We start from the raw sequence: 27,235 nt of genomic DNA, 5'->3' as shown, positions 1-27,235 counted from the left end.
TTAAAGGTGTTATATTGTATTTACATTGGGTCCGGAGTGGTTTTTGCAGTGGCATTCAAATAGTTAAATAACACCTAATAGGCTCATCCAGACAAGGCCTAAATGGCGCCAATGTGCTTACTGGCAAAGCATCACTTTAACATCTTCAGATCAGATTGGCAACTAAGCACATAGTCTATTGATTAGAAACTTCTTCACTAGATCAACCTTATAGCATTTGGAGATGCTTCCTCAGCCTGACAAAGGGTATTTATACCCAAAAGCTTGCAAAGAAGAATTTTTCCAACTATCTGAGTTGGTCTAATAAAAGATAACAGATTTACCCAAAGAACCTTGTCTGCCTATGTCCTTAGACCAACACAGCTACAACCTACACCCTTATAGCGTTTGAAAGCATTTGTAATTTTGTTCTTACACAGTAGACTGCCCGTTAGATCTTTTGCACTCGCTGTTCACATGATTCTATTTCTGTCTTCAACAAGAACCAAACCATCCAGCAGGAAGCGGCTAGAAACCTATTTTCTCTGTTTATGTTTCGTCAGTTCAAGGACAGGTAATCAGTAAGGGACACAAATCAAGAACTCCCCTTTACATTTCCCCTACTTTATTTCCTTGTTATGTGGCTTTAATTTCTTGTGACACTGAAGTAGGGAATCATTTCAAGATCATGGAAATGAAGTGTATCTTTGGGAAAATAAATGATTAGCTTTAATGATCCTGTTGAAATTTTGATCACTATCTCTCCCCAGGACTTGTTTACATCCCTGCCTGTTACTAGCACGCAGGGCACTGGGGTAGGAAGGGGCTGGGGAGCTTTCTATCAGTTCCACCCCTTGCGTTGTTTACATCAAATAAGTGTCTCCTGCTCTTTAGGGGAGGTGCTAACCTTAAGAGGACTCAAACAGAATAAATTACATGCAGGAACCAAACCTAGCAGAAGCAGCTTGCTAGTGAGTTTTGATTTCAGCACAGGTAATCCCAGAATCCCAGAGACATGTTACAGGTTGGGCTGAGCTTTTCCAGCTGCCCTGAAGGCACTGCTATTGATTTCCCTTCAGACAAGTCTGGGAATCAGAGCAGGTGTAATTCTGTCTTGGTGAATTCAGAGGAAGGTGACATGGAAGCCCCACAAGGTAGGTCAGCTCCTGAGAAGGACCTGCATCTTTCTGCACAGACAGTTAAATGTAGCAGCTGGTAAAGGATGCGTTCTTGTTTACACGAATGATGCAATTGCGTCCTCTTAACTGGGTAGGTGCCGCTAACTAGAAGAGGTCAGTTGGGCTAAATCTGCTTCTTTATTCTGCCCTATTTCCAGCACGTTTTCTTTGCAATGCTGTATTTCCTGGGGCATGGCACACTGAAGAGCAGTGCAACTGAGGCAGTACTCCACTGCTAACAGGCTAAAGAAAGAGGAGATCTTTTGTAATAGAGCTGAGTGAATCAGTCTGATCATGGATGTATTTGGTACCCATGTTTATCTGAGACAAAAAGAAATGCAAAACTCTAGAACTCTTGGTTCAGAAGTGATCCCTTTTATTAGACCAACTAAAAATTCACAAAAAATTATCTTTTTCTGCAAGCTTTTGGGCACATGCACCCTTCTTCAGACTCAGGGAAAACTAAAAATGGTAAAAAAAACCCCATAGGTAGAAAAGAAATTTCATTTTGCACAGAGTAAGCTGAAGGTAGAAGTCTGTTCCTCTGGGTCCATGAGGGTGTCTTTGTGAGTTGCTCATTGATGTGCAGATAAGGCAGGATTCCTTCCCTGGTGGTATCAGATGGCAGAAAAGCAGGGTAGTGTAGAAATCTTCCTTGTTGTTCAGCAATGAAATGTAATTGCAAAATTGGCCAAAATTCAGCATCTTCGATGTTTCAGGGATATATTTGGTAGCCGTGTTGGTCTAAGACCAAAAGAAATCAAAACTCTCGAACTCTTGGTTCAGAGATGATCCCTTTTATTAGACCAGCTAAGAAATCACAAAAAAATTATCTTTTTCTGCAAGCTTTTGGGCGCACACACCCTCCCTCAGGCTCAGGGAAAATTAAAGATGGTAAAAAGTCCCCATTTTTTTGTGATTTCATAGTTGGTGTAAAAGGGATCATCTCTGAACCAAGAGTTCGAGAGTTCTGTATTTCTTTCAGTCTGATCCTTAAACAGGAGCTAGGGACTGGATGGCTCAGGGGACTGCCAATGAGAGACAGGTATCACCTCTAAATCATTGGCTTGTATCCATGCTGAGATAGAAAGACGCTTACGTATAAGAGTTGTTTGGGGAGGTGGGCCTGAGTGTAGTAAATATCAACATAACAGCACATGTAGAAGAAACGAGGGCCCTAAACTGAAGCGGCAGTGGGTTTTAAAAAACACTGCTTCAATTTAGGGCTGATTAAACCCCCATATTGTGCACACAGCCCACTGACTTACCTGCTTCTCCGGCAGGGAGGGGAGGGCGCGCTGCTGGTGGGCAGAGCGGTCCGTGGGCCGCAGGTTGTGGGGGGGCTGGTGCTTCCCTCCATGGCAGCAGTGGCCACCCCCCAGGCGGCACCCACCCGCAGGCACCTGGCTCGGGCGGTCCCAGGGGACACCACAGCCGTGGAGGGAAGCACCGGGGCCCCGCGCAGCTCAGGCAGATAGGCAGGCTCCAGGGGACAAAATAAAAATAGATCAGGCTCGCTGCTTTTCTTGGGCGGAGACTGCCTTCCCGGGATTGCTGCCAGGCTGTCTACAGGGCTTCCTGCAGAGCCCCTGAGCTGCACAGAGCCCAGTGCTTCACTCCATGGCTGTAGGGGCAGCAAACTAAAACTCCTCAAAGGAGTTTTAGTTTGCTGCACCCCAAATCATTTAAGACGCATTGCGCCACCAGATTTCCTACAGTGGCTGGAATTAAGGCGCAATACGCTGCTGAGGCGTGCAAACACCAGCACCATTAAAGCGGAGCAAAAGCATTTAGCCCATTTTAAAGTTTCGTGCACACATGCCTCTTGTTTCGTCTACAGACGGCACAGTCCCCAAAGATGACAAGGGTGGAATATGCTTCATGAAGACTGAGCAGCCCCTCACCCTTGCAAGTTCTCCACCAGTCATGAATGGGGCACAATACTTGAGAGCAGTATGAGAAGGAAGCTTGTATAGAAGCTTCCATGCTGTTCCCCTTGAGACCTGCTTAGTGGTTCCAAAAAGTTCAATTTCCTTTTCTTTTCTGTCCACACTTTGGGGTATTTGGCAGGTGATAAGGGTTGAAACTAGAAATAATGCTATTCCCCCAAAAAAGCTAATTCTGTGACCAGCTCAGAACAAGAAAGTATTGACCTGGAAGTTTCACTTTATTTCTAGACAAATCTAGTGAAATCTTTACTAGATTTTACAAATTCCTAGACAAATCTTTACGCTCAAGAGTGTTGATTTGAGTCAGAAGGGTTTCAGATAATCATCCAAGCTTGTGAAGCCTTATACAACCCTCCAGACTTGCTGAAGCTTCCCGGCACTATTTTGTCCTCTAATACAAATACACTAGGACAAAATAAATCTTCTGAGCTGACTATTACCTGTGTTTATCATTACCAATGAAGAGCAAGCCTGACTTCATTTGTACTCTGATAGACGCAACGCTCAGGTGGATTATACTGCAGTTTAGATTCCAGTTTCACTGGACTCCATTGTTCTATGCATTCTGGTTACAAATCAGTTTATGCTATCACAGGTAGCCTGAAAAGTAAATGTTAGAAAATCTATCTTCTTTGTTAATGATCAAAACCTTCTTTGAGTGATAGTACTCCTAAATCTGATTTTTGTTGCAGCAACAGGGCAAGGCAATACTTTATACCTTTCCTATAAAAATCCTCACCTCCCCACCACAATGTACTGAGAGATGTTTTACATGGGGACAGTTGTTCCCTTAGCAGTTGCTAATAACAGACATGAAAAAAACCCCAAAAACAGTTTACCAGAAGAGGAAACACGTGTTTTGATCTAGCTCCCTAGTGTCTGTGTGACGGGCTAGCTGGTAGTGATTTGGTCCAGGGGTTTTGAAATGGTAAAAATGATTGGAGGGCTTGGGATTCCCTTTCCTCACCAATCAGGCCATGGAGAGACTCACCCTCCATGTCCCCTGATTAGCCCCACGGGTCACCTGGAGGGGGATAAAAGGGGCAGCGCAGCTGACTCAGAGAGACAAGCGAGGAACGATGAGGAAGGAGTTTCAAAAAGCTGGCAAGAGTTACCCACTTAGCTCCAGCAAGAAGCTGTGCAACGACCCCCGAGGCTCCCAGCTCTGCTTCTGGTTCTCCAGCAAGAGGCAGGGCAGCTCAATGTGAGGCAGGGGCTTCTGGAAGGTCAAAAGCCCTAGCAGCCTGGAGCAGGTATGGCTGTGGTGGAGTTTCTGCCTGCCATGTGGAAGATCTGAGTTCATGTCCTGGCTGGGATGGGTGAAGTGACAGGCAGAAATATTCTTCATAGTTGGTAGGGTTGGAAGGGACCTGAGCAGATCATCAAGTCTGACCCCCTGCCATGGCAGGAAAAAGTACTGGGGTCAAATGACCCCATCAAGGTGTTTGTCTAACCTCCTCTTAAAGACCCCCAGGGTAGGAGCCAGCACCACTTCTCTTGGAAGGTGGTTCTAGATCCTAGCTGCCCAGACTGTGAAGTAGCGCCTCCTGATGTCTTGTCAGAGTGGAGGGGGTCATTGTGTTTTCCCTCTTCCCCCCTCCAGGTACCTATGCCCTATATCTCTTGTTATTTGGCGTTTTGTATTTTGTGCATTTTATATTTTGTCAACCAGTATTGTTTGTTGTGTTGTTTGCATTTTATACTTTGTTAAACCTGTGTTTTGTTAACTGGATGAATATGTCTGTGAATGTGAATGCCTAACCTTTATTGAATCCCGTCCTCTTGGGGTATTGTAGTGTCCCCTATACCCCCTGGTTTATATATGTTATGTTCCCACCACTGTTTTTCGCATTAAAAGGTGTATGATTAAGTCCCCATTGGTGATCTGGCTCTGCTCTATAGGGGAAGGAGGGTCCCAACACCTCCCACAGCGCTCGTGCACCTGCTCTGATCCCTTCAATTGGAGAGGGGGTACGTCTTGGAGTACCACTCAGGTTACATCTATATAGATCAGGCACTTCAGCAGGGCTTTTTGACACTTTTATCTAACACTGGTTCAATTAGCTATTAGATAAAGGCATAAAAAAGTGCCACTGAAACATGCAATCTATACAGATGTTGGGCGAGCCAGGTCCAACTAATGCACTGCTTCTTCTGGGCATGTGCTGTGCTGTGTGCAGGCATGATGAATTTAATGTTAAGTGCTGGGTTTGGGGGGAGGGGGGCAGTTCATGTCTGCAAGCAGCCCATATTTTTATACAGCATTACCATTTTTGTGCATTGCAAAATGGAAATGCTACAGTCAGTCTGGTATATCATTCATGACTAAGGTGGGACCTGCTCTCTACTCAGGAGGGCAGCAGTATAATAACCTATTTATTTTGCATTTATTATATTTATGTTAATCTATTTATTTATTATTGTTTTATAATTTGAGTTGGTCTAATAAAAGATATCAGATTTACCCAAAGAACCTCGTCTGCTTATAATAACCTATAATTCTACTAGTGGATCGGTCTGGACATTGTGTTCTCTTGAGTAAATGTTTAAGCTGGCTTTTACTTTTGGAAAGACTGTAGCCAAACAACTGTTTTATAGTAGCTTCTTGTTCTTGACTGTAAGTAGGATTCTAGGACCTGCCACTCATTGCATTTTATTGTGGTACAACACAGCTGTCTCACCAGTGTATCTGCTTTCCAGAAATCCTACAGGGAATATAGACGGTGTCAAGTACACACTCTTGATATCCTCAGCACCCAGCCAAATTAAGCAGTCCCAAACTGGGGAGAGAAGCCAGGTGCTTTGGGATGGGATAGAAACTTCTCCCAGGTCAGTGAGTGACAGCCCATCTGCTACTGCAGCTGCAGAACGGCAATGTTTTCTATTCCCATTGTGCTCCCAGATGCCACCGTCCTGAATGTAATCACTTCCTCTGCTAAGATGTATGTTGTTTTCCCAGGATCCTGTATCCTCCCATGACTAAGGAAGGGGGAAGGAAAATGTGTGGTGTCAGACTGATATTGTAAAAGGAAGTAACATTTCATAGGTACTTTTTCAAGTCTTATACAAAGGCTGGCAACACTAGGGCCCCAGCAACCAAGCACCTGACCCTGAAGGGGTCTCATGCCTGGCTTTAGCAAAGTATAGTATCTGTAGTTTACATTCCTTTGGTATACCCTGGCTTTAAGCACTGAACCATGGGACCACATAGTCTTATTTCAAATCACTCTGTGTAATATACACAGAGGCAGACAGACTGAGGTTGCTTGGGAAGCTCCTGGCAGGGCAAAATTCTTAGTTTTGTACCAATAGAAAAAAAACACAGTCATTAGTGGGGGAAGTGAAAGGGCCAGTGGGAAGTCCATACTAGGGAGGAACAGTTGAGCTGTCTCTGACCTCGGACACATGTGACTTTTGTAGCACTATCTACCCCTTTATAGCACTACAAAAATCAAGTGTCCATATATCAAGGCCATTTACAATACTACAGAGATAGTGGATCTGCGACAAAAAATAATGCAATCTACACAGAAAAGTTCCTGTTTCTGACTTTGACAGCCTATGGGGAGCAGCACTGGTTGAGGACTTACAAGAAACAGGCAACTGGAAAAAGGTGAAGCGATGAATACAGTTCCAGTATGAAAAGCCAATATGAGAACTTCTTTTTGGGCACAGGAAAATGTTCTACCTATTTAAATACATATATGTTGACTTAAATCTTAGAAGTGGCTGTCAGAATTAAGTCACCTGTCAACCAGTGAAATGAATCATGTTGTATTTTTGTTCTGCAGGGACAATCAGTTCTCCTCCAATCTCTGTGGTGATCACCTCTGAGGCTGAGACTTGGGACATTGATGCATCTTCTTGCATGGGCTCTGGACAGTTTGTAGATTGGGATAAGATGCCAGAATTGGATCAAGAGACAAAGAGCCACAGAGAGATCCTCAGCAAAACCACTAGGGAACTGAAAAAGCTGGCAAGAGAAGGCTATTGGACTACCAGCCACAGTCTAAGAGCTCAGGCTTACCACCATATCATCCAGCATATCCCCTGCCGGCTTGTGACCCCAGATGCTCTGGTCTATAAGGATGTGGCAATCAGGCTGTTTGGAAAACAGAATGTGAGCTCCCATCCGTTGCCTGAATTCCTTGAAGGATGCTTCATGCCCATGTATTGCCTGACTAGGGAAGGTACAACAGCAGTAAAGAAAATTCTCATCTGCATTGGCAACCTCTTCCCTGACATCACCTACTGTCCAATTCTGCCTGCAATTGTAACTCTGCTGCTGCACTACAATGAAGATGAAGCTCAGTGCTTTGACAATGTCTCTCACCTCATTGCTTGCAATGACTCCCACATCAGCTATATTGACCAGTCTTTCTTGGCCCACAAGGCTTCCTGTATGACGTTTGGGGATCTGGCTAACAAGCACTGCCCCACAGCTCACAGATTAATAGCAAGTGCTTCTGAGAATGTCTCAGAGGTCTATTCTGAATGGTTAACATGGCTCTTTGGTGAGCTTCCCTTTGATTATGCCATACGCATACTTGATGTATACCTATTGGAGGGACAGAAAGTCCTCTACCGGATTGCTCTGGCCTTGCTGAGACAATACAAGCTCTTGGTGACCTCAAGAGAGCTTGAAGTGACTGACATCAAAGGGGATTTGCAAGCTTTCATGCAGAACATTAGAGAGCACATGACTGTTGATAAGCTACTAGAGAGAGCTTTTGGTATCAGGCTATTCTCCCGCAAGGAAATCTGGCTTCTTCAGATGGCAAACAGGAAGGCTTTGCTGGAGAAAGGGATTACTATGGTGCAGCGCAGGTAAGAAAGCCTGATTTATTCACCAGCATGCTCAAGTAATGTTCCCTTGTGCTAACCAGACAAACCAAAAACAATAGGTGTATAGAGAGAGAGAAAAAACAGACAGACGGATCTATCAGTCAATCTCACTGGAAGAGCTTGTTAGGAATTTTTTCAACAAAATCTTTTTTCACTGAAAAATTCAGATTAATCAAAATCAAAAACTTTTTTGTAAAAAAAAGTATAAGTTCAAACAAAACTCGTGTTTAAAAGATCGCTCAGATTCAGAATAGAATTATATGGAGGTGGAAAGGTTGATCACAAGCAGCCAGCATGGATTTGTCAGAACAAATTGTTAGATGTCAGATGTCAGAACAAATTGTACCAAACACATTTGATCTCATTATTTGACAAAGTCATTAGGTGGGAGAATGAAGGGAATGTAGTAGATATAGTGTATCTGGACTCCAGTAAGGCTTTTAACAATATCCTACATGACCTTCTCATAAACAAATTGGAGAATTGTGGATTAGACAAAGCTATTACAAGATGAATAGATAACTGGCTCAATTGCTGCAAGAAAAGTGTCATTATAAATGGATTGATGTCAGAATGGCAGGTAGTATTGAGTGGAGGCCCACAGGGTTCTGTCCTGGGCCTGGTACTGTTTGACTGGTTGATTAGTGATTTGGATACTGAAATAGAGAGCTCCCTGAGCAAATCTTCAGACAACACAACACTGGGAAGAAATGCAAGCAAATGGGAGGACAGGAGCAAAATTCAGAAGGATCTTGATGGGCTAGGAAGCTGGGCAAGAGCCAGTAGGATGAAGTCCAGTGCTCACAAATGCAAGGTGCTTCATCTCAGGAAGAATAATCAAAAACGCAAAAACAAAATGGGTAACAACTGGCTGGTTGACAGCACTATGGAGAAGGATCCAGGAGTCTTAGTGGATCACAGACTCAGTGCTTCTGCAGTGTAACACTGCTGCAAAAAAAGGCAAGGCAAGTTTTGGGCAGCATCAGTAGGAGCATTAGGTGCAAAACACAAGAAGATGATAATGGCTCTTTAATATGCACTGGTTAGGTCTCATCTAGAGCATTTCTCAACCTGTGGGTCACAACCCAAAAGATATGCCTTCACAGATTCAGTGCCCATATATGAAAGGGTCACGAATAAACTTGAAAAATGGACCAACAAACTCTAAAAATGGATTCTCCTTTAAAGGAGAAAAACATGGGGAAACTGTGCCTTTTCCCTTGTAGACTGGCAGAGTTCCAGCCTGCAAGGGGCTGCTTAGAGCCCCCCACCAAACCCACCCCTGCCTCACACACTGAGGGGCTGGGGCTTGGGGGCAGCAGGTTGGGAGTGAGGGGTACTGGGTTGGGACTGCCCATCAATGTTTACAAATGGGTCCTCGTACAAAAAAGGATAAGAACCACTGATCTAGAGTACTGTGTCCAGAACGTGGAGAAATCAGAGAGGGGCCAGAATACAGCAACAAAAATGATAAAGGGCCTAGAAAGCAAACCATTTGAAAAAGGTTAAAAGAAATAGACATGTTCAGCTTTCAGAAAAGGCAGTTAAGAGGGAACATGACAGCAATTGTCACATATCTGAAGGGCTACCATAAAAAAGAGAGAGAACAGTTTTTCTTTGTCACTGCAGACAGTAAGATGTGTAGCAATGGCTTGAAATTTCAGCAAGTTTCAAGTGGATTTCAAGAAAAACTTCTTCACTGTTAAAACAGAAAGGCAGTGGAATAGTCTGCCTAAAGAAGTTGTAAAGTCTCCTTCATCGGAAGCTTTCAAGAAGAGGTTGGATAAGCATTGGTCAGTGATGACCCAGGAGTGGCTATGCCTAAGGTATGCTGTAAAGAGCAGCTGTTGGAAACCCAGGAGCCCCCTTCACACAGATTGCTAGGGATCATGTGAAGAGCTCTGGAGCCCAGAGGGGGTGGATATTGGAGAAGACCATGCCAAGAAGCAGAAGAATACAGCAGAGCTCCAAAACCAGCTTAGTTATAAAAGAAGATTAAAGGAGGTGGGATAAGTTTATGGAGGAGGTAGAATGACAGAAAGGGGAGTTCTGGCTCTCTAGTTAGAGGGCATTATGTGGGGAGTTGTTTGCAATCCCCAGGTTGCAGAGTGGTGTGGAGTGTGTTTGGTTTTTCCCATGCTCGTTTGCTTTCCTGGTTGCCACATGAGGCCTGGAAGGAACTTTTTCCCTTCTGTTGGTACAGGTGCCAGTATTTTTTTGCCATCCTCAGAAACAGTGCGTGTTGGCTGCAACCAAGGCTGGGGTTTAGATTGGGGTGTGCCAATGCTCCTGCTGGAACTAAAACCCAGAGGTTCCTAGTTAAAGGGTCTTGCTGTTCTGCTCAGAGTAAGACCAATCACCACATTAGGGATCAAGAAGAAATTTTACCCCGTGGTCAGACTGGCATGGGCTGGGGGAGGGGGGCATTGTCTTCCTTTGTAGCAGGGGTCATGATCCGTGTCCCTGGATCTCTTGAGAGTATTTTAACAACACTTGCAGCTGCAGGACATTGAAAGTGCCCTCATCCCTCTTCTTTAGCTGTGACAGGTTAGGGTGCTCTTGATTTTTTTGGGACAATGTGCCTTGTAGTTGTGCATCAGGGTTGTTGTGTACTTTTAGGAACAAGCTAGACGAGCTCTTGTATGGATGGTTTGGATGGAAATGATCCTGTCTTGAGTTGGGAGTTGAACTAGATGACCTCCTGAGTTCCCTTCCCACCCTACTTTTCTATGATTCTGTGGTCAAAAATCAGACTGAGAGTGGGAGATAGCAAGAAAGTGACTTTATGGACTGGTAGTTACATCCCTGTGATGTGGGAAACCCAGGTGCAAGATTCAGAGCAAGAATCTGAACTTTCAGCTTAAAAGTGAGTGCCCTAAACACCATACTACTGAATTCTCCAGGATGGAGGTTGATGTCTCCAAGTTATGGATGAAATGGACCTCAGGAGGTCATCCCAAACTAGATCATCCCAGCCAAAGCTTTGTCTAGCCAGGTTTTGAAAACATCCAAGGATGCAGCTTCTACCACCCCTGTGGGTAACCTGCTCCAGTGTTTACTACCCTCCTAGTGAGAAAATTCTTCCTAATATCTAACGTAAATTTCCCTTGCTGCAACTTGAGACCATTGCTCCTTGTTCTGACATCTGCCACCACTGAAAACAGTCTAGCTACATCCTCTTTCGAATCTCTTTTCAGGTAGTTGAAGGCTGCAATTAAAACCCTCCCCCCAGCCTTCTCTTCTCTAAACTAAATAAGCCAAGTTCCCCCAGTCTTTTCTCATAGTTCATGTCCCCCCAGCCCCCTCACCATTTTTGTTGCCCTCTGCTGGACTCTCTCCAATTTGTCCACATCCTATCTGTAGTGGGAGGCCCAAAACTGAACACAGTACTCCAGATGTGGCCTCACCTGTGCTGAATAAAGGGGAATAATCACTTCCCTGGACCTACTGGCAACACATTTACCAATGCAGCCCAGTATGCTGTTAGCCTTCTTGGCAACAAGGGCACACTGCTTACTCATTCAGCTTATTGTCCACTATAACCCCCAGGTCCTTTTTTGCAGAGCTGCTGCCCAGCCAGTCAGTCCCCAGCCTGTACTGGTGCAGGGATTGTTCCATCCTAAGTGTAGGATTTTGCACTTGTCTTTATTGAACCTCATGAAATTTCTTTTGGTCCAATCCTCCATTTTGTCTAGGTCACTGATTCCTAGCCCTAGTCTCCAACATACCTACTACTCCCCTCAGCTTGGTGTCATCTGCAAACATATCCTGTTTCAGGGTTCCCTAATTCAGTGGCATACAATGTACTAATATCAAAGAAGGACTAAAGATGTTGATGAAAGCCAGTACAGGTTGTCTAATGGGGTATGATATATGCCCAGACCTCTGACCATGCACTGTAGAGTATATCTATGCTGATAGTTAAGGCCACCTTTAAGTTCATTCTCAAGCCCATGCCACTATCCACCTTAAGTGTAAGCCCCAACACGTAACCCCAGAATAGTCCAACCTAACTTTGAAACTCTGCTGAAATCCTAGGTACAAGGCTGACCCCACCCCTATTCACCTCCTTGCCTGCCCCTGCCTCTACTGCATTTGGAACTCACCCATATATGCAGGCCACAAGCACAGAAAGTCCATCATCCGCAACCCAACAGTCCCAAGTTCCTTCTGTGCCCTACTTTCTGTCTCAACTGTTCCAAAAGTAGAGACAAATCTGGAAGGAGAAGCTGGCCCACAGACCAATTCCTGGGATGGCTCTGCCTCACAACCAAGAAACACAAGACAATCAGCTTTGGTGCTGGCTAAAAGGTATGATATAGGCAGTGAAGACAAACTCACATTCTACCAGATGGTTCATCTGACCTCAGAGTTGACCCCAAGTGCCACCATAGAGGTTGTCTTAGGCCTGACCTGCAGCATTCTGCTGTTCCCATCATTGACCTCACGTGGTTCTGTCAATCCCAATTTAACAGTTCCTCCTCCTGTTTTCAGGTCTGGTGCCCACAGAGCTCTGCCAATGTTCCTCAGCCTTGGCCTGCAATCACTTGCTGTTACATTGATAGGTATTGTGCTGGACTGATATTAAGATTGCAATAGTTTCCAAATGTTCCAAGCAGAAGCAGGCCCCAGTGTGTTAAGTATTATGTGAATGTAAATTAGGAGACAGTTCATGTCCCTGTCCAGTGCTTGGCACAGTGGGAGTTTTGGTCCATAACTAGAGCTCCTAAGAACTACTGCAATATTAAATACATGAATAAGTAATAACAACAGAGAGATTGCAGTCTAAAATATGCAAGAAAAACTGAAGAGTTGGGTGCTGCATTATAACATAAAACTCTGCATATTTCTGCTATTTTTAGACACATCAGGTTTTTGACTTATTAAAAGTGCTCTGCTCAAATCTTGCTTTCCCCTACAGACAGTCATTCCACCTGGCTGTGGATATGATGAAGTTCAGCTCTACCATTGTAACTGCCCAAGAGATGCGTATCATATGGTCCTGGATTCCTGAGCGATTCTCCTTATTCCCTCCTGTCTTATTATTCTCCACCTCAGACGATGGGTACAGCTTACAAAGGTATAGTGACATCTGCAAAATTATATCAAATGGGCCAGATTTCTAGTTAGGGAAAATTGACATAGCCTCATTGACTGAAATGGTGCTATTTGGATCTACACCAGTTGAGGTTTGGATTCAATAACTGTACCTAATGTTTGAGCAATTTATTTTAGCAAGATGGTCTGTTGTATGAACTTCCTTGAGACTTATGACTGTTCAGCTCTCTATAGAGATGTTCTTCTCTAAAGCCTTGAACCAATGTATTGTATTTGTGGGAGACACACATGTTATCTCAGGGGTTCAGAAATGTTTTTCTTACGATGGCTGTTTCATCTGATGTGAAATATGTTTGACTGATTTCAGTCCAGTTCCTTGGAGACACACATCCACAACAGAAAACCACTATACCACTGTCATCCTTGTGGATGACAGGCCAAGGATTGAATGGGCCATGGAGAGCAATCAGTGTTCTTGCTCTCTAAAGATGGGATCTCTAGATCAAGGCTGATATATGGAAGGGTTGTCCAACTTTTTAGTGGTCGGGGCTGCACACCATGGAGGCTGCACCAGCAAGGCCCACAGCCTTGCCTCACATCCCCAGCTATGGGCTCCCCCGGCTCTCCCTGTGGGCTCCCCTGTGCTATGAGCTTCCCTGGCATTGCATGCATGTGACCCCCACAACCTCTACAGCACACACACAGCCATCCCCTATCACCTCCCTGACTGCAGGCTCCCTCAGCACTGCAGGCTAACCCCTGTCACTCTGCCCCATCCCCCAGGGTAGGGGCAGGAAATAAAAGCCAAAGAAGAGAAGGGGAGCCTGAAGACCCTGGCTATAGCAGCAGCCAGAGCAGTGAGGGGAGCAGTGGCCCTTGGGCAGCCCAGGGGCAGGGGCAGGGGCAGGGCTGGGGGGGGAATACTGTAGATTAACCCTTTGTGGCCTGCCAGTGGAGCATCCCTGTTATATGGGAATCACACGGAGCTGGCAGCCCAGTACCTCCTACCAGCTTTAAACTTACTTGAAGATAAGCAGTAAATATTTCCTATTTCTTGTGTAAAGGTTAAGTACAAAACGTGTAGTTAGCTGTGCTGTCCTGCTGTTTCTCACCTAAGGCAGCATGTACTGGGAGCAGCAATCCCTCTGCCTGTGCCCTGCTCCCTCTAGCTATCCCACAAGAACTCACGGCACAGAGGCAGTACCAACTCCTATTCCAAATTATTTGCTCCAACTCTTGTTGGCTGAGTATTTGGGCTTCAAAGCTCTATTTAGGTAGCAGTATTAGGCATCCAGACACATAAATATAGCATTGATCAGCACAGCATAAACCGCAAACCAGAAAGGCAAGCAGTCAGACATTCCTCCTGGCCTCTGCTCCAACTTATGGAAGCAGAGTGATGGAAAGGGTGAATGGCAAATTCCCCAATCAATCTACAGATAAAAAATTAACAAACATTTGAGCTGCAGTCCAAAATGCAGTGAAATCACTGGGAGTCTTTCCACTGCTCTGGATGGGCTTTGGATTAGGCCCCTTTGATGATTTGCACCACCTGCTCCTTAATGCTCACAGACAGCAATCACAAGATGACTGTGGGCAGGATCCAGCCAAGCTCATTTTTTAACTGTGAATGTGGATTTCTAAAACTTACCTACACTTGTCTCTGCTCTCTTACAATGACATCTGGTGCCTGGGCATATACCATTCCCTCTCAGCACCTGTCCCTTTGCCATCAAAAGGGAAGCTCTCTACATTAGTGTGCAAAAGTAAAGCCCAGTCGGGCATTTTTAAACTTCCCATTTGTTTGACAGCACCAAGGTTGACAGTGTTCTTGTATCCTCTGCTGCAAAACAGACTAAAGGTGAATTCCCCTGCTGCAGGACCAATGCAAGGAGCCTTATCCCCATCTATGCTTATAAGACCATGAGTAGAGTGTAGGTTAGAGGCATGGATGTGGACACTGCCCTGTGGAGATTCTGGGCTGCAGTGCAGACCACTGGCAACCTCAAACAGGCCAAATCTCACTCACCAAAGGGGCTGTTTTGGAATGTAGGTAGTGTCAAGGTGACCCAAAGCCCCCCGCTCTCCTTGTCTGAGCCTTTACTTTTGTGCATCACAAAAGAATCCAGCCCAATGTAAATGCATGGTGTCCAAGTAACGCAGACTCTCAGCAGAACATTTTTAAAAAGCATCCAAGTTAAACAAAGCTTACTTTGTAACAACCCTACCATGATGTTTTCTCTACCCAGACTGAGAGTCTGAGGTAGGACTTTGCATGTCTTGGCTGTGATTTTATGTTTGGATTTATCTAAACAATTACCTGCTTTGCTGGGCAAAAATTATGACATTAGAATACCCATAATAAAGTGACTTCCCAAGTTACTAACAAATACAAAAGATGCTGGAGCTAAATGATTAAGTGTTTCTGTCACTGTCCCTTTATGAGTTTGCTCAGGCAGGCTATTTAACGTTACAATAGTTTCCAGAAGAGCTGTAACTGTTCTTAACAATCCTTTACATTTTGATTCAGCTTGCTATGTTTATAAAAGATTATTTCAACCCCTAACCAAAGAGTTTGTAGTCAGATTTTTTCATCAGTGCAAGCTAAACCACAGGGGTTCTACCAAGGTTAAATATAGCCCTTGGCAGAGCGTAGCTGACAAGTTTTGTGTCCTGGGCAAACACCCACCAGAGAACAGATGTCTGTGGGAGTGGGGCTGGCAAGTGCCAGAGGGGAAGGGATGTCAGGGAGGTCACTCTTTTTGCCCAGGGGAACCAAAGACCTTGGCTGGCTGGCTGCCCATGGCTGCTGCTGCTACAGCAAAGACTCCCCAGGAGGCTGCCACCCAGCACCCCCTCGAAGTTGGCACCCAGGGCTGGCACCCTGCTTGCCCACCCCTAGTTACACTACTAGCCCATGGATTTAAAATGTTAAAGCTGTAACCCAAGGGACATCTAATCTTCAACAAGATGGCCCCTGTTTCCACAACAGCAGTGGAAACCCCCACAGAAACCCAACAGGGAATGATACAGCACTACTGCCACAACCCAGAAAAAGTGAAAAGGGGGAAAATGCAAAGCCTGATTAAAAAATATAGGTCTGGCTGTGGAGAAAATGGAGTGCAGCACCTTCTGAAAGCCTGCTTAGCGTAAGAGTGGCAGCATCCACTTTCAGCGACGCCATCCATCATTGTTACCCTTATCATCAGTAACCACCACTGGTCTGTGCCATGTGAGTTGCATATTGGGCTCAGTAATTCCAGTAGCCAAACAGATCCTTGAACCTTTGATCTTGCAGTTCATGATAGTGTTGCCTGACCAATGGCACACATATGTCTAAGTGCTCTGTTCTTCCCCCTCTCCTCCCAGTTCTGCTGACATTGAGATTGTCTTGTTCTCTTCTCTATTGGAACAGTTGCACTTCCAGGTTAGCTTCATGGTTTGGGGAGAGCTCCCAGAATAGAGGCTCCTTTGACTGATCCTGGGTTTGATGGTACTCCGTTTGTGACCTTAACCTCCGAATGGCAGCTTTCACATATGAAAAATAGGGGTGGCTATGCTCACTCCTTACAAGGGTGTTTCAAATGTTTGTAAAGTGCTAATGATTGACAATGTGATTCTATGTATAGACAGAGCTCCCTCATGCTGTCTCCCTCTAGCCAACCTGAGGCTGTACAGTCCATCAACAAGATAAAATGTAGTTTTCCTGAACTATAAGCAGGGTAGGACATGCTCAGGGCACCAGGCATTTTATTTATTATTTATTTATTAGATTTATGTACTGCCCTTCCCAGCAAAGTTCCTGGCAATTTACAAGAAGAGAATAAAACAGTTTATAAAACAAGGGAATGTACAAGAAAACAAAACAAGAGAACAAAATTACCAAGCAAGCAGGGGTGAGTCTCTAAGAGCACATAACTCCTGTGCTCCAGACTCTGCATTGGCTTCCAGTAACTTTTTGGGCACAGTTCAAGGTGATGATTTTGACCTATCAGGCACTAAACGGTCAGGGCCCTGAGTATGTAGGGGACTGCCTTCTCGCTTTTGTCTCATCATGATCCAGAAGCATAGCAGGGCAACTCCATCTCAAGGTTACAAAGACAGGAATGATGGTGGCCAGATCTGAATCTGAAAGAAAGCCCTCTTACCAGATGGAGTTGATAAAAGGCCTTATAGCCACCACTACCACCACAACCTGGAGATCTACTTGTAGGAGAGGACCCAGGAGCACCCCAGGGTTGCACTGGTGAATAACAATGGGAGGCTGAGCCCCATTAATGATAGGTGCTGCAATCTCCCAAGTCAAGCAGTCTGCCCACCACCACTGTAAGGGATCATTAGGCTGTAGCCAGTCAGTTCAAGTGGATTGCGCTAGATCAGGGGTTTCCCGGAGTGTAAACCAGGGTCAAAACCAGATAGCAGTCCTAGTCCAGGATAGCAAGCTGAATCTGAGATGCGGCCCTCATCAGGGCACACCGCTAATGCAGCCCAGGAGGTCCAAGACAAAAACAGGAGCAAGTAGATTTCATAGATTTCATAGACATTAGGACTGGAAGGGACCTCGCAATAGCATTGGGTCCAGCCCCTTGCCCCAGGGGCAGGAAGTCAGCTGGGGTCAGATCATCCCAGCAAGATAAGCACCCAAGCATTTCTTAAAGGTATCCAGAGTAGATGCTTGCACCACTTCTGCGGGGAGTCTATTCCAGACTCTGGAGACTTGGATGGTAAAGGAGTTTTTCCTTATGTCCAGTCTGAAACGGTCTTCCAGCAGTTTGTGACCGTTAGACCTTGTCATCCCTTGGGGAGCCCTGATGAACAGATGTTCTCCCAGTTCCTGATGCACACCCCTAATATACTTATAGGCTGCCACCAAGTCACCCCATAGCCTGTGCTTCTCCAGGCTGAAGAGCCCCATGCCTCTCAGTCTCCCCTCATAAGGCCTGTTCTCTTCACCTCTAATCATGTGTGCGGCTCTCCTCTGGACTCTCTCAAGCTTCTCCACATCCTTTTGAAGTGTGGAGCCCACAATTGGCTGCAGTAGGAGCAAGCAGGAGGGTCCAAGCTAGAGATTCAGAACATGGAGTCACACCAGCTAGAGGTCCAGAGCACATAACTGCACAAATTGTGTGGCACTCTTAAAAAGATTTCATGGCACACCAGGATGCAGGAGCACCCTGGTTGAGAATTACTTCTCTGCTAGAGAACTGCTCTAACCAGATAATGAATATTAACCTATTTGGACAATTGCCTGCACTATCAACAGCAACAGATCTGAGAATTACCAGCCAATAAAAAAGATCATGTTCTAATGCCTGAAGGACTGCGTCAAAGGAGCACTCACGGAGAGTTGACACAACATCAGCCAATGATGGTTCTATATAAATATACTGCCCCTGGTACTGTAAAAAAGAACATGCCAACCCTATGGGCTCTCTACTGAGTGCCCTAGTGTAACTATCAAATCAGGTAGGTCTCTCCTCAGTTTCAAGCTCACATCAATCGGTTTACTTTGCTTATCTCTGCAGGTTTTATTCATGCTGTGAAGGTTACGAACCAACAGTACTGCTCCTAAAAACAACACGGGAGGAAGTAAGTACCATATTATCCAAACACAGAAGAGTACTATGAGAAGATTCAGATTGGTCCAGGATAGAAATGAATATGTAGGCAGATATATTCTACACCCTGATTTTTTAACCAAGGGTGCTGCCAGATCCTATGAAGGGTGCCACAATGTATGAGGAGATAAGTACATAAGCTAAGTAGAAAAATGCAGGTTCAGGCTTGTCCCTGCCTGAACGATCCCCCCACTCCTACTGCCCTGCCCCTCTGCTGGGAGGTAAGCACTATAATATATGCATTCATTTTTGAAATTGGGTGCTACTTAATTCCCACATGTTATGAAGGGGGGAGCTTGAGTCCAGTGAAGGGTGCAGTTTAATCATGAGATGACAAAGGCTTGGATTACAGCAGCCATCTCCACATCAGAAAATATATAAATAGAACCAAACCTGATTTCACTTTATGCATCTAAGTGCCTTTTATTTATATAGGTTCCCTAGGCTCTGTATCCTGCCTCGTGGCTTTTAAGTACCTAACATTTAATATTTTTGGATAAAATAGATAAATAGCAGCAGGGTATCTTCTGTACTACTGGGAACAGGGGCCAGAGTCTCAGCCCAAGGGTCCCCTTCCTTTCAGGGCAATATCTGTGTCACTGAGCCACACTTTCAATGGCTTACTTTCCTCATAGCCCAGTATATCTTCACCAGCTTCCATCCATGAAGGCTATAGACACAGCCAATTTATCCCTGTGCTGCAGCATCTTTACAGTAGCACTATGGAAAAAAAAACATACTCTATCAAGGAAATTCCTTGATCCTGGTGGAAATCAATGGAGGGTTTTGGTGATTAATAAGGAAGAAGATGGATCTGTGGAGGACATTTTCTTCAATGAACGTGTCCCTCTTTGATTTCAATAACAGAAACACCAGAGAAAGAAAAGAAAAATAGAGATGTTTTCCTTAACATCTGAAAGTGGTAAAATATCTACAAAAACAAAAAGTAGGCATCTTCCCAGGGACTTTTCAGAGTAATTCATAAATCCATACTTTATCTCTGCACCCTTGGTCAAATGGTAGGAAGATGACACTGTAAATCTCTTGGGCATCCAAAAGATTTATCAGCCAACAGGTACAGGTTTCCCAGGATCTGACCCTCTAGCTTGACAATGGGATAAACAGTTTGCTTCCTTCCAGTGCCTTGTCTAGACCATCATGGATTTCCTCAGTTATTCTCTTTTTCAGTAACACAAGATCAAATCTGCTCAGTTTTCAAGCAAAAAAAGTTTTATTTAATTTTATTTGTGTTTGTTTCTATCCAAAAACTCATCTTGGCAGCTGGGAATCAAGCCAGGTTCTTTTCTTCTCACATGTTACCACCAGCAGGTAGGGCTGTTCAGGCCAAATTAGGTCTTTAGTTACTCCAGAACAACATTGCTGTTTTCCAGTTCTGCCCTCAGTGGCCCCTGAGGCAGTCCTATTGCCCTCCGGTAGAACAGATGCGAATGCAGTTAACAATCCTGCTGATGCATGAAGAGGAACGGGGTCCAACCCCTGTACATGGGTGCACATCATCATGCTAACACAGCAAAAAGCAGCAGAAACAGCCGTGTCACTATGGCCCTGGACACACAGAGCGGGGCAGATCAGCTAAGCAAGAAGAAGCTGTTAAGTATCCTTTCAGTGTAGACCTGATGGGCACAATTTTGCCTTTTGATCCAAACCAGGAGTCCCAGTTCTGGTAGTCTACTTTCAAAATTCCCACGTGGCCCAAATCTGGGTAACCAAATAAGTGTGCGTGTGTAAATCAAAGGTTGCCACTCCCCCAACACTGCGTCTGCCTAGCCTGTGATTTCTGTTATTTAACCTTGTTGATGCTTTCCCTGCTGTACCGATTCACTGACAACTAAATTGTTCTTCATATGCCCTCCTTAAGGTGTGTGGTGCATTTCTGACTTCTGACTGGAATGAAAGGAAAAGGAGTGGGGGTACATCCAGCTTTTTTGGCACAGGGGAATGCTTTGTTTTTAGCGTAAGTCTTACTCTATTTCCTACCTTATTTATTTATCATTTATCTTATTTATAGTTTGTGTATTTTAAGATTTATGGTAATTTTTTTTCACCTCTCGTATAACTCTCACTGTGGCAGTTAACTACCAAAGCATACAGCCAGCAGGTACTATCACTGCTTCCTTCACACAGCTCCACCAGTGTCCCTTGCTTCTGACAGGAAAAAATACAGACGAACAGAGAAATTGTTGTGTTGGATGAGAACAGAGGTCCATCAGGTCCCAGTGTCTATCGGGTCCTCGAGTCAAGGTGCATTAAGCCTTGTAGTGCAATGTAGAGTTTAATCCAGGGGTGCCAAACTCACTTTGGGCCCCAGGCTGGATTCGGACCACAGGGGCTCCTCTCAGGCTAGATCCACGGAACAATGTCTGGGGGGCAGTGTTGGTACAGGTCAGGCAGCAGCATGGGTTTCAAGGCATGGGGTGACACAGAGACACATCTGTGGGGTGCACAGCCAGGAGCATGCATCCCTGAGGAGCCAGGGGCATGGAGCAGGGTGGAGCTCTGGCTGGGCTGCAGCCAGGGGCGTGCAGTGGTGCAGGTCCAGGTTTGTCCAGAGCTCCACACCACTGCATGCCCCCGTCAACATATGCCCCTGGCTCTACACTGGCCAAATATGACTCCATGCCACTGCAGGCCCCTGGAGTCACAGTGCAGTATGTCCCTGGCACAGTCAACACACCAAAGTTCAGTACCGCTGGGCAGTGACAGAGCTAAGGGCATGCGGCTGCATGGAGTTGTGTTTGGGAAGCACAGAGCCAGGGCCATGCGTCCTCAAGGAGCTGGCAAAGTGCAGCGGCATGGAGCTCTGGCCAAACACAGCTCCACACCACTGCACACCCCTGGATCCGTGCCACTGCCCAGCAGCAGAACTCTGGCCGGACAGCAGTGCCAGGGGCATGCCGCAGCACAGAGCTGAGGGTGTGCACTAGTAGTGCACCAGACTACCAGTCAGCCAGATGCAATCCGTGCACCATATATTTGACACCCCTGGTTTAATTTATGGGAGTTGGAGCAGATTCAGCCCTGTCAGGATTTATCATCCCCTCCAAAGACAGTGTCATAATTACAGGGCTAGTGATACCCTTCCCTATTCTGAACATGCCTTCTCAGCAATCAGGCCTGCATCCCTTCATTTCTCTTGGCAAGAAATCACATAATTTTACCACTCTTATATCAGGCTCTGAACCAGAGCACCCCCTGGATCAGCCATGATCACCCAACCAGTCTCACTGCATTCAATACTTATGGTTCTTCCATTTGAAAATCTGTGGTCAGTGGTGTATCACGAGACCAAACAGCCTTCTTAAGCCAAAATATTGTTTAAACTTTACAGAAGGAAGAAAGCATAACATAAAAAAAAGAATATTAAAAGAATCATTTACACTCTCACCTTTCTTACTTAAGTCCTGTCCCTCTGTGATAAAAGCCTAGGAAGACCTAGTTTCTTCAAATCCTCCAGTGAGGGTTGGTGTCTATGGGAATAGCATCTCAGCAATATCTGTCTGTCCTTGCTTTTTATTCACCCGTATGTCCTTTGTCTTGATTTCTGGAGCATAAACTCCAGTCTCTTGACAAACTGGTCCAATAAGCTCAGTGGGGAGTTGGAGGCAGAACAGCAAAGCAAATCACTTTTGTGTTGTTCTTTCTTTATCAGTAATGGGATGGATATCTGAAGCCACTGTACTCTTCATACAATAATCCCCCTTAAAACAGTTAGACAAGCATACAGAATACACAGTATTCATAAATTATTACCAAGCAGTCTCATCTCTTCCATGATATCTCCAGACATAGAGCAGTTTCGATACAACAAGCAGACCACCCCATGGGAGATCCTGCAGGGCGTTAGCCATAATGCTCCGTTGGTGGAGTTTGGCCCTGTTAACTCCTGCTGAATAGCCATCACTTATGGACTTACCGCTGATATCCACAGAAATAACCAAACACCCAGACCCACTTAATATCATTTGGCAGGAAAGTATTCAAAGGATATGCTGCAGTGCTCATGTGTTGCCTTGTTTTATAGGTGCGCCCTGAAATGGAGAGGTATGAGTGGGTGTTTATCAAGAAACCAGAGCTGACCAAGGCAGTCCCTCGTTCACCCCGCCAGCGCTCATCTTCTCTCTCCTCCCCCACCGACATCTCATCTTCCCCTAATGGCCACGTGGCCAGTTCAAACCACCTCTCAGTGCCAGTTCTGCAGAGAGGAAAGGTTCGCCTTTCTCCATTTTTGGCAATAAGACACTTCCTGCTGCCTTCAAAAACAGCTTCCATGTTCATGTCTGGGACTCAAGAAGGAATCATTATTGGTAACCATGCTATTAATAAGTATCCTCACATTCTCAGAAAAGAGAGTGCTATCCTAGCCCAAAAGCACTCCAGCCCAAACTCTAATTTACACATGTCCACTCAGAGGGTGGTATGGTACTGAACAGCCTCAAGGTGCTTTCTCTGAATGCTCCAGAGAACACAGGGGGAAGGTATGCGTGAAAACTATCCCTAGCCTGATCTTCTCTCTGTAGCTGGCTACCTCTGTTGCCTGATGCTATCAATAGAGAATGGCGAGGTGCAGTCATGGGCCCACATCCTCTCTGCTTTGCATAATTTGTAACTTTAGGGCTGCCAGAGTGGTGGCACCCACTCACTTTGGGATACCACAAACCTTGTGACTGTGCCTGAGACTTGTGAAGGCACTTACTGTCTGCAATATCCCTGTCCAAATGGCAGCTGGAGTTTACCACTTTATATTTTTTACAAAAAAGTATCAGGAAGAAATGAAGGTAGGAAGTCTATTTGTGACTTAATAATGAGCCCTAACTGTGCATGAGGAGTTACACCGTAGCTTACAGAGTTGCAAATTAAATCTTTGAGACCTAGTGCCATTCAACTGATTCACAACTATTACATCAAAAATGAACAGAACTAATTGTCTTGGCAATACAAAGCTCTTCCATTTCAGATAAAGGAGAATTTGCATTAGCTGTTAGCAACAGCAAGATGCTATTGCTACAAAGGCAGCTAGGGAGCAGTGATAGGCAGACACAAAGCACAAGTGGGGCATCTTAAAGTAATGCTCAGCCTGTAGCCTGCCCTACAGTTGGGAAAGAATTAACTTCCCCAAACTGTACCTCTGTTTCATTCCCCAAGCAATCAGATGCAGAAATGAAATTGAGGTCAAGTGCAATGTCTGTGAAAACAAGATTTTTAAAATCTCCATCCAATTTAATAATTTAGGTCCAACTACTTGAGCAATCTCCAATATTGTCTGTATTGCAGTCTGTTGTCCCATGAGGTAACTCTTCAGAAGCTGTTGCATGAGAAGTAGACAGTGACTTCCAGTTTGGCATAGAAAGGTAATGGACCAGATAAGATGAAGGTCTCTTCTACTTCCAGCTGTATACCACAGTCAAGAGGAAATAAAACTAAGTAGGAACTGAGACATGAGTTGGATGATTGGGATTCTTTTGAGATCAGCCCCTCTGTTTACCTAATAACCTGGTGAGAGCAGATCCCCAACAATCCTTCCCATTCTTTTACAGGAGGTGGAGGAGGCCAAGCTCTGTGCATTGATGCTGACCTGCTTCATGGAAGGACAGAGCACTGTGAGACATTTGACAACCCTCCGCTCTGTGAAGAGAACTTCCAGGTGCAGCTCCTTGAAGTCTGGGGTTTTCAGAATGCCTAAATTATTGCTGAAATTGCTTCTGCCTGCCCCATATTAATCAATGAAAGATTCATCACCACCAGAGGATGTATGACTGATTGACTCCAAAGGCCTGACTGTCATGGAGAAAGTCCCCACATGGTGGCAGCCTGCATTTCTCTTGCTACTTTGTACCCCACTGCTAGCCATTCTCCATATTTTCCATCTTCATCATAGTGGACAGTGATGATGACTAGGAATGAGGGAAATAAAGGTCCACAGTACAACCTGTTGTTATAGGTACTGCCTTGCTATGAATGTATGATAATAACTCAGCCCCAAAATGTTTGCACACAGTTCAGATTAAACCTCCAATTTCTGGAGTTTGGAAAAATGAGCTAATTTGCATATTTTCTTGAATCTTTCTACAACTGACTTGTAAGGTTTCCATCCTGGTCCCAAGTCCAAAATGATTATAACTAGGAATAGAACCTCTATAGTCTTTGAAGGTCACCAGATAGTGCATGCAGCGACAAGTTAGTTATCCTATGATATGGTACACAAGTGGCTTTCATGTGCAGCTACCCATTTTAGCAAAGTAGTTTTGACAGTTACCACCAGAGCCAATTATCTGCACCATTTTTGAAAATGCAGCAAATTCCGGGCCGATTGCAAGCAGTAGCATAACTAGGGGTGGGCAAGGAGGCCACAAGCCCCTGGCATTGCTTTAGGGTGGGATTTGCTGGAACCAAGGCTGGGGGGGTGTGTGTGCTAGAATTGAAGCAGCTAGGCTGCTAGTCCAGAAGCTGCAGGCTGGGACTGGTGGAGACAGGCTGGGAATTGGACAGTGATATCAAGGAGGCTCTTGGGTGCTTGACAGATAAGTGCTGGGCATGAAAGAAGAAGCAAGAGATGAAGGCAGAGGGATGCACCCTTGCTGCAGAATTAGGGATTTATTTCTTTACTCACCATGGTATTCAGCAGCACCTTTGTGGGGGCAGCTGAGAGATTTTACTCATTAGCTGCCAGGACCCTAAACCAGCCTTGGCTCCAGTCTGGTCTCTTTGCCCTGTCTGCAGGAGCTGGAGGCCCCACAGCCGTCAGGACCCAAGAGCCTCTTGCTCTCACCTCCTGGGTCCTGACACCACCCAGGGCCTCCAGTGAGCCCCTGGGTACTGTCCGGTTCCCTCTACCCCTGCCCTGCAACCAACTTTGCCCAGAAGCAAAAGAGCTTGCCATGCCTCTGAATGCAAAAGTCTTCAGATGCTCCATAGACTCCAGCCTAAATACATATAACTATGTAGTTGTGCTGGAGTTGTGCTACAACTATGTAGTTGTGCCTCTGCACCATGTGTGGAAAAAGGCAGGTGATGTATCCCTAGAACACATAGCTAATGTAGAGCCACCTTGGAGGAAAAAGTAGTAGAACTCTGGAAGTAATAGTTTCCCTCTAAGTGAATATTTTTTGCTTGCAATTTCTGGAGGCTCCATGGTACTCAGCAGTTTTAGTATGGTCAAGACATTTGAGTAAAGGATTTGTCACAGAGACAAGACCCTCTCCATCCTAGAAGTGGGGTTTCTAGGATCCAAGTTGAGGCCTCTTAGTGGACCAATACAACAGAGCTTGCCCAGGTTTACACCTGTTTTGAAAATGGAGAGAAAGCACTTTTCTCTTGAATGTCAAGCATAGCACTAAACTCATCTGAGATATGCAAATCCACAATATTTATTTAAGCTTTTCTAAGTAAACTAGCATAACATATTATTGTAAACCTTCCTCATCGTGGGGCTTGTAAACTGAAGAGGTGTTGTCAGAGCAGTGTTAGTGTCGTAAGAATCTAAATAGTTAGAACATCTGGCAGTCTAATCTATCCTGTCATTAGTTATCCACCATTAGAACAATAAAAAATTAATCATTTTTAAAGATGAACTATAATCATGTAAACTATGATAAGTCCAATGTAGTAGTGAATGTGTTTTTCAATCCCTATAAAAATCATTTAGTTGGCAGAATGAAAACATGCTTTCAAAGTCCAAATATATTTTTCATTTAAAGTTTTATTTTAACGGCACTCATTCTCTCCAGTTATAAAGAGCAGATGTGGCTTCCTCCAAGGAGATAATTCTAGAAATGCTAGGTGAATATGGGTCAAAGAGAGAAGAGTCTCATACCTACAAAGTCATCTATGCAGACATTCAAATCATTAGTAATAACTTGTGGTCTTCAAGGTACATCTGGTAAGATAAGATGTGAAGTCTGTATTTCTGCTCTTTTACATCAGTTTTGTTTTACTGTTAGTCTAATAAAGCTATTGATACATGAATAGGTTTAATTCATAGAAGGCATAAACCTGAAACCAGAATCAGGACCATGGTGGTGTATATACAGTGATGTGCTCAGACATCATTTTCCTACACACATGCTTAGCAGAACCTGAACAGGGGCCTGGGGGCTTGCCAGAGCTCATTGCATTGGGATCACCCTTTCCCATAAGCTCCCCCTTTTGTTGTTTCATGAACTCTGCCAGTCATAAAAGTGATTCATAAAGGTCAGGGTTGTTCTTTCATGCCCTGAATCTGGCCAATAAATTCCTGTTTTGAATTTGAGGAGTTCTGCTAAGACCTGGCCAATATTTGCCCCTTCCTAAGGCTATATACTGAACCAGCCAGATTTTCTGGGTGAAATTGCTAAGCAGAGGGATACACTTATTTCACCAGATGCATTCTTTCCCTAGCTCTATCTTGCTTCTTTCTATGGAAATCCCGAGACCTCCAAACTCATAGGGCTGAGGAATGTAAAGTTTTTCTTATGTTGCAGCCTGTGTTTCTCTAGCCTTTTTGTAGCTTTTGGATCAATACTCAGGGTATTTTATTGTAAAGGACAAGTGGTTCTCATCTAAAGTAGTTAAAATACTGGACACGTGGGACCATACTATAAACCTGCTGTCT

The 27,235-nt window shown here is 44.8% G+C and overlaps 1 protein-coding gene and 1 long non-coding RNA gene across 2 annotated transcripts; one reads left to right on the top strand and one right to left on the bottom strand.

Annotated features, from left to right (window-relative positions):
* The first annotated feature begins 949 nt into the window (after positions 1 to 949).
* Positions 950 to 27,235, top strand: LOC102573428 (TBC1 domain family member 24). The gene is made up of 7 exons (XM_006271808.3): positions 950 to 1,133; positions 6,898 to 7,933; positions 12,873 to 13,031; positions 18,535 to 18,598; positions 20,507 to 20,602; positions 22,670 to 22,952; positions 24,183 to 27,235. The coding sequence occupies exons 1-7, from the start codon at positions 995 to 997 to the stop codon at positions 24,326 to 24,328; spliced, it is 1,923 nt and encodes a 640-aa protein (XP_006271870.2). The 5' UTR covers positions 950 to 994; the 3' UTR covers positions 24,329 to 27,235.
* Positions 1,511 to 2,621, bottom strand: LOC132252202 (uncharacterized). The gene is made up of 2 exons (XR_009464100.1): positions 2,426 to 2,621; positions 1,511 to 1,901 (listed from the first exon to the last, which is right to left on the bottom strand). It is a non-coding gene; the product is annotated as an uncharacterized LOC132252202 (long non-coding RNA).

The sequence above is a fragment of the Alligator mississippiensis genome, chromosome 8, assembly GCF_030867095.1.
Source record: "Alligator mississippiensis isolate rAllMis1 chromosome 8, rAllMis1, whole genome shotgun sequence".
In the NCBI taxonomy this organism is placed as follows: domain Eukaryota; kingdom Metazoa; phylum Chordata; order Crocodylia; family Alligatoridae; genus Alligator; species Alligator mississippiensis.
Note: the sequence above shows the minus strand (reverse complement) of the source record. Positions and strands in the feature narration are given on the sequence as shown.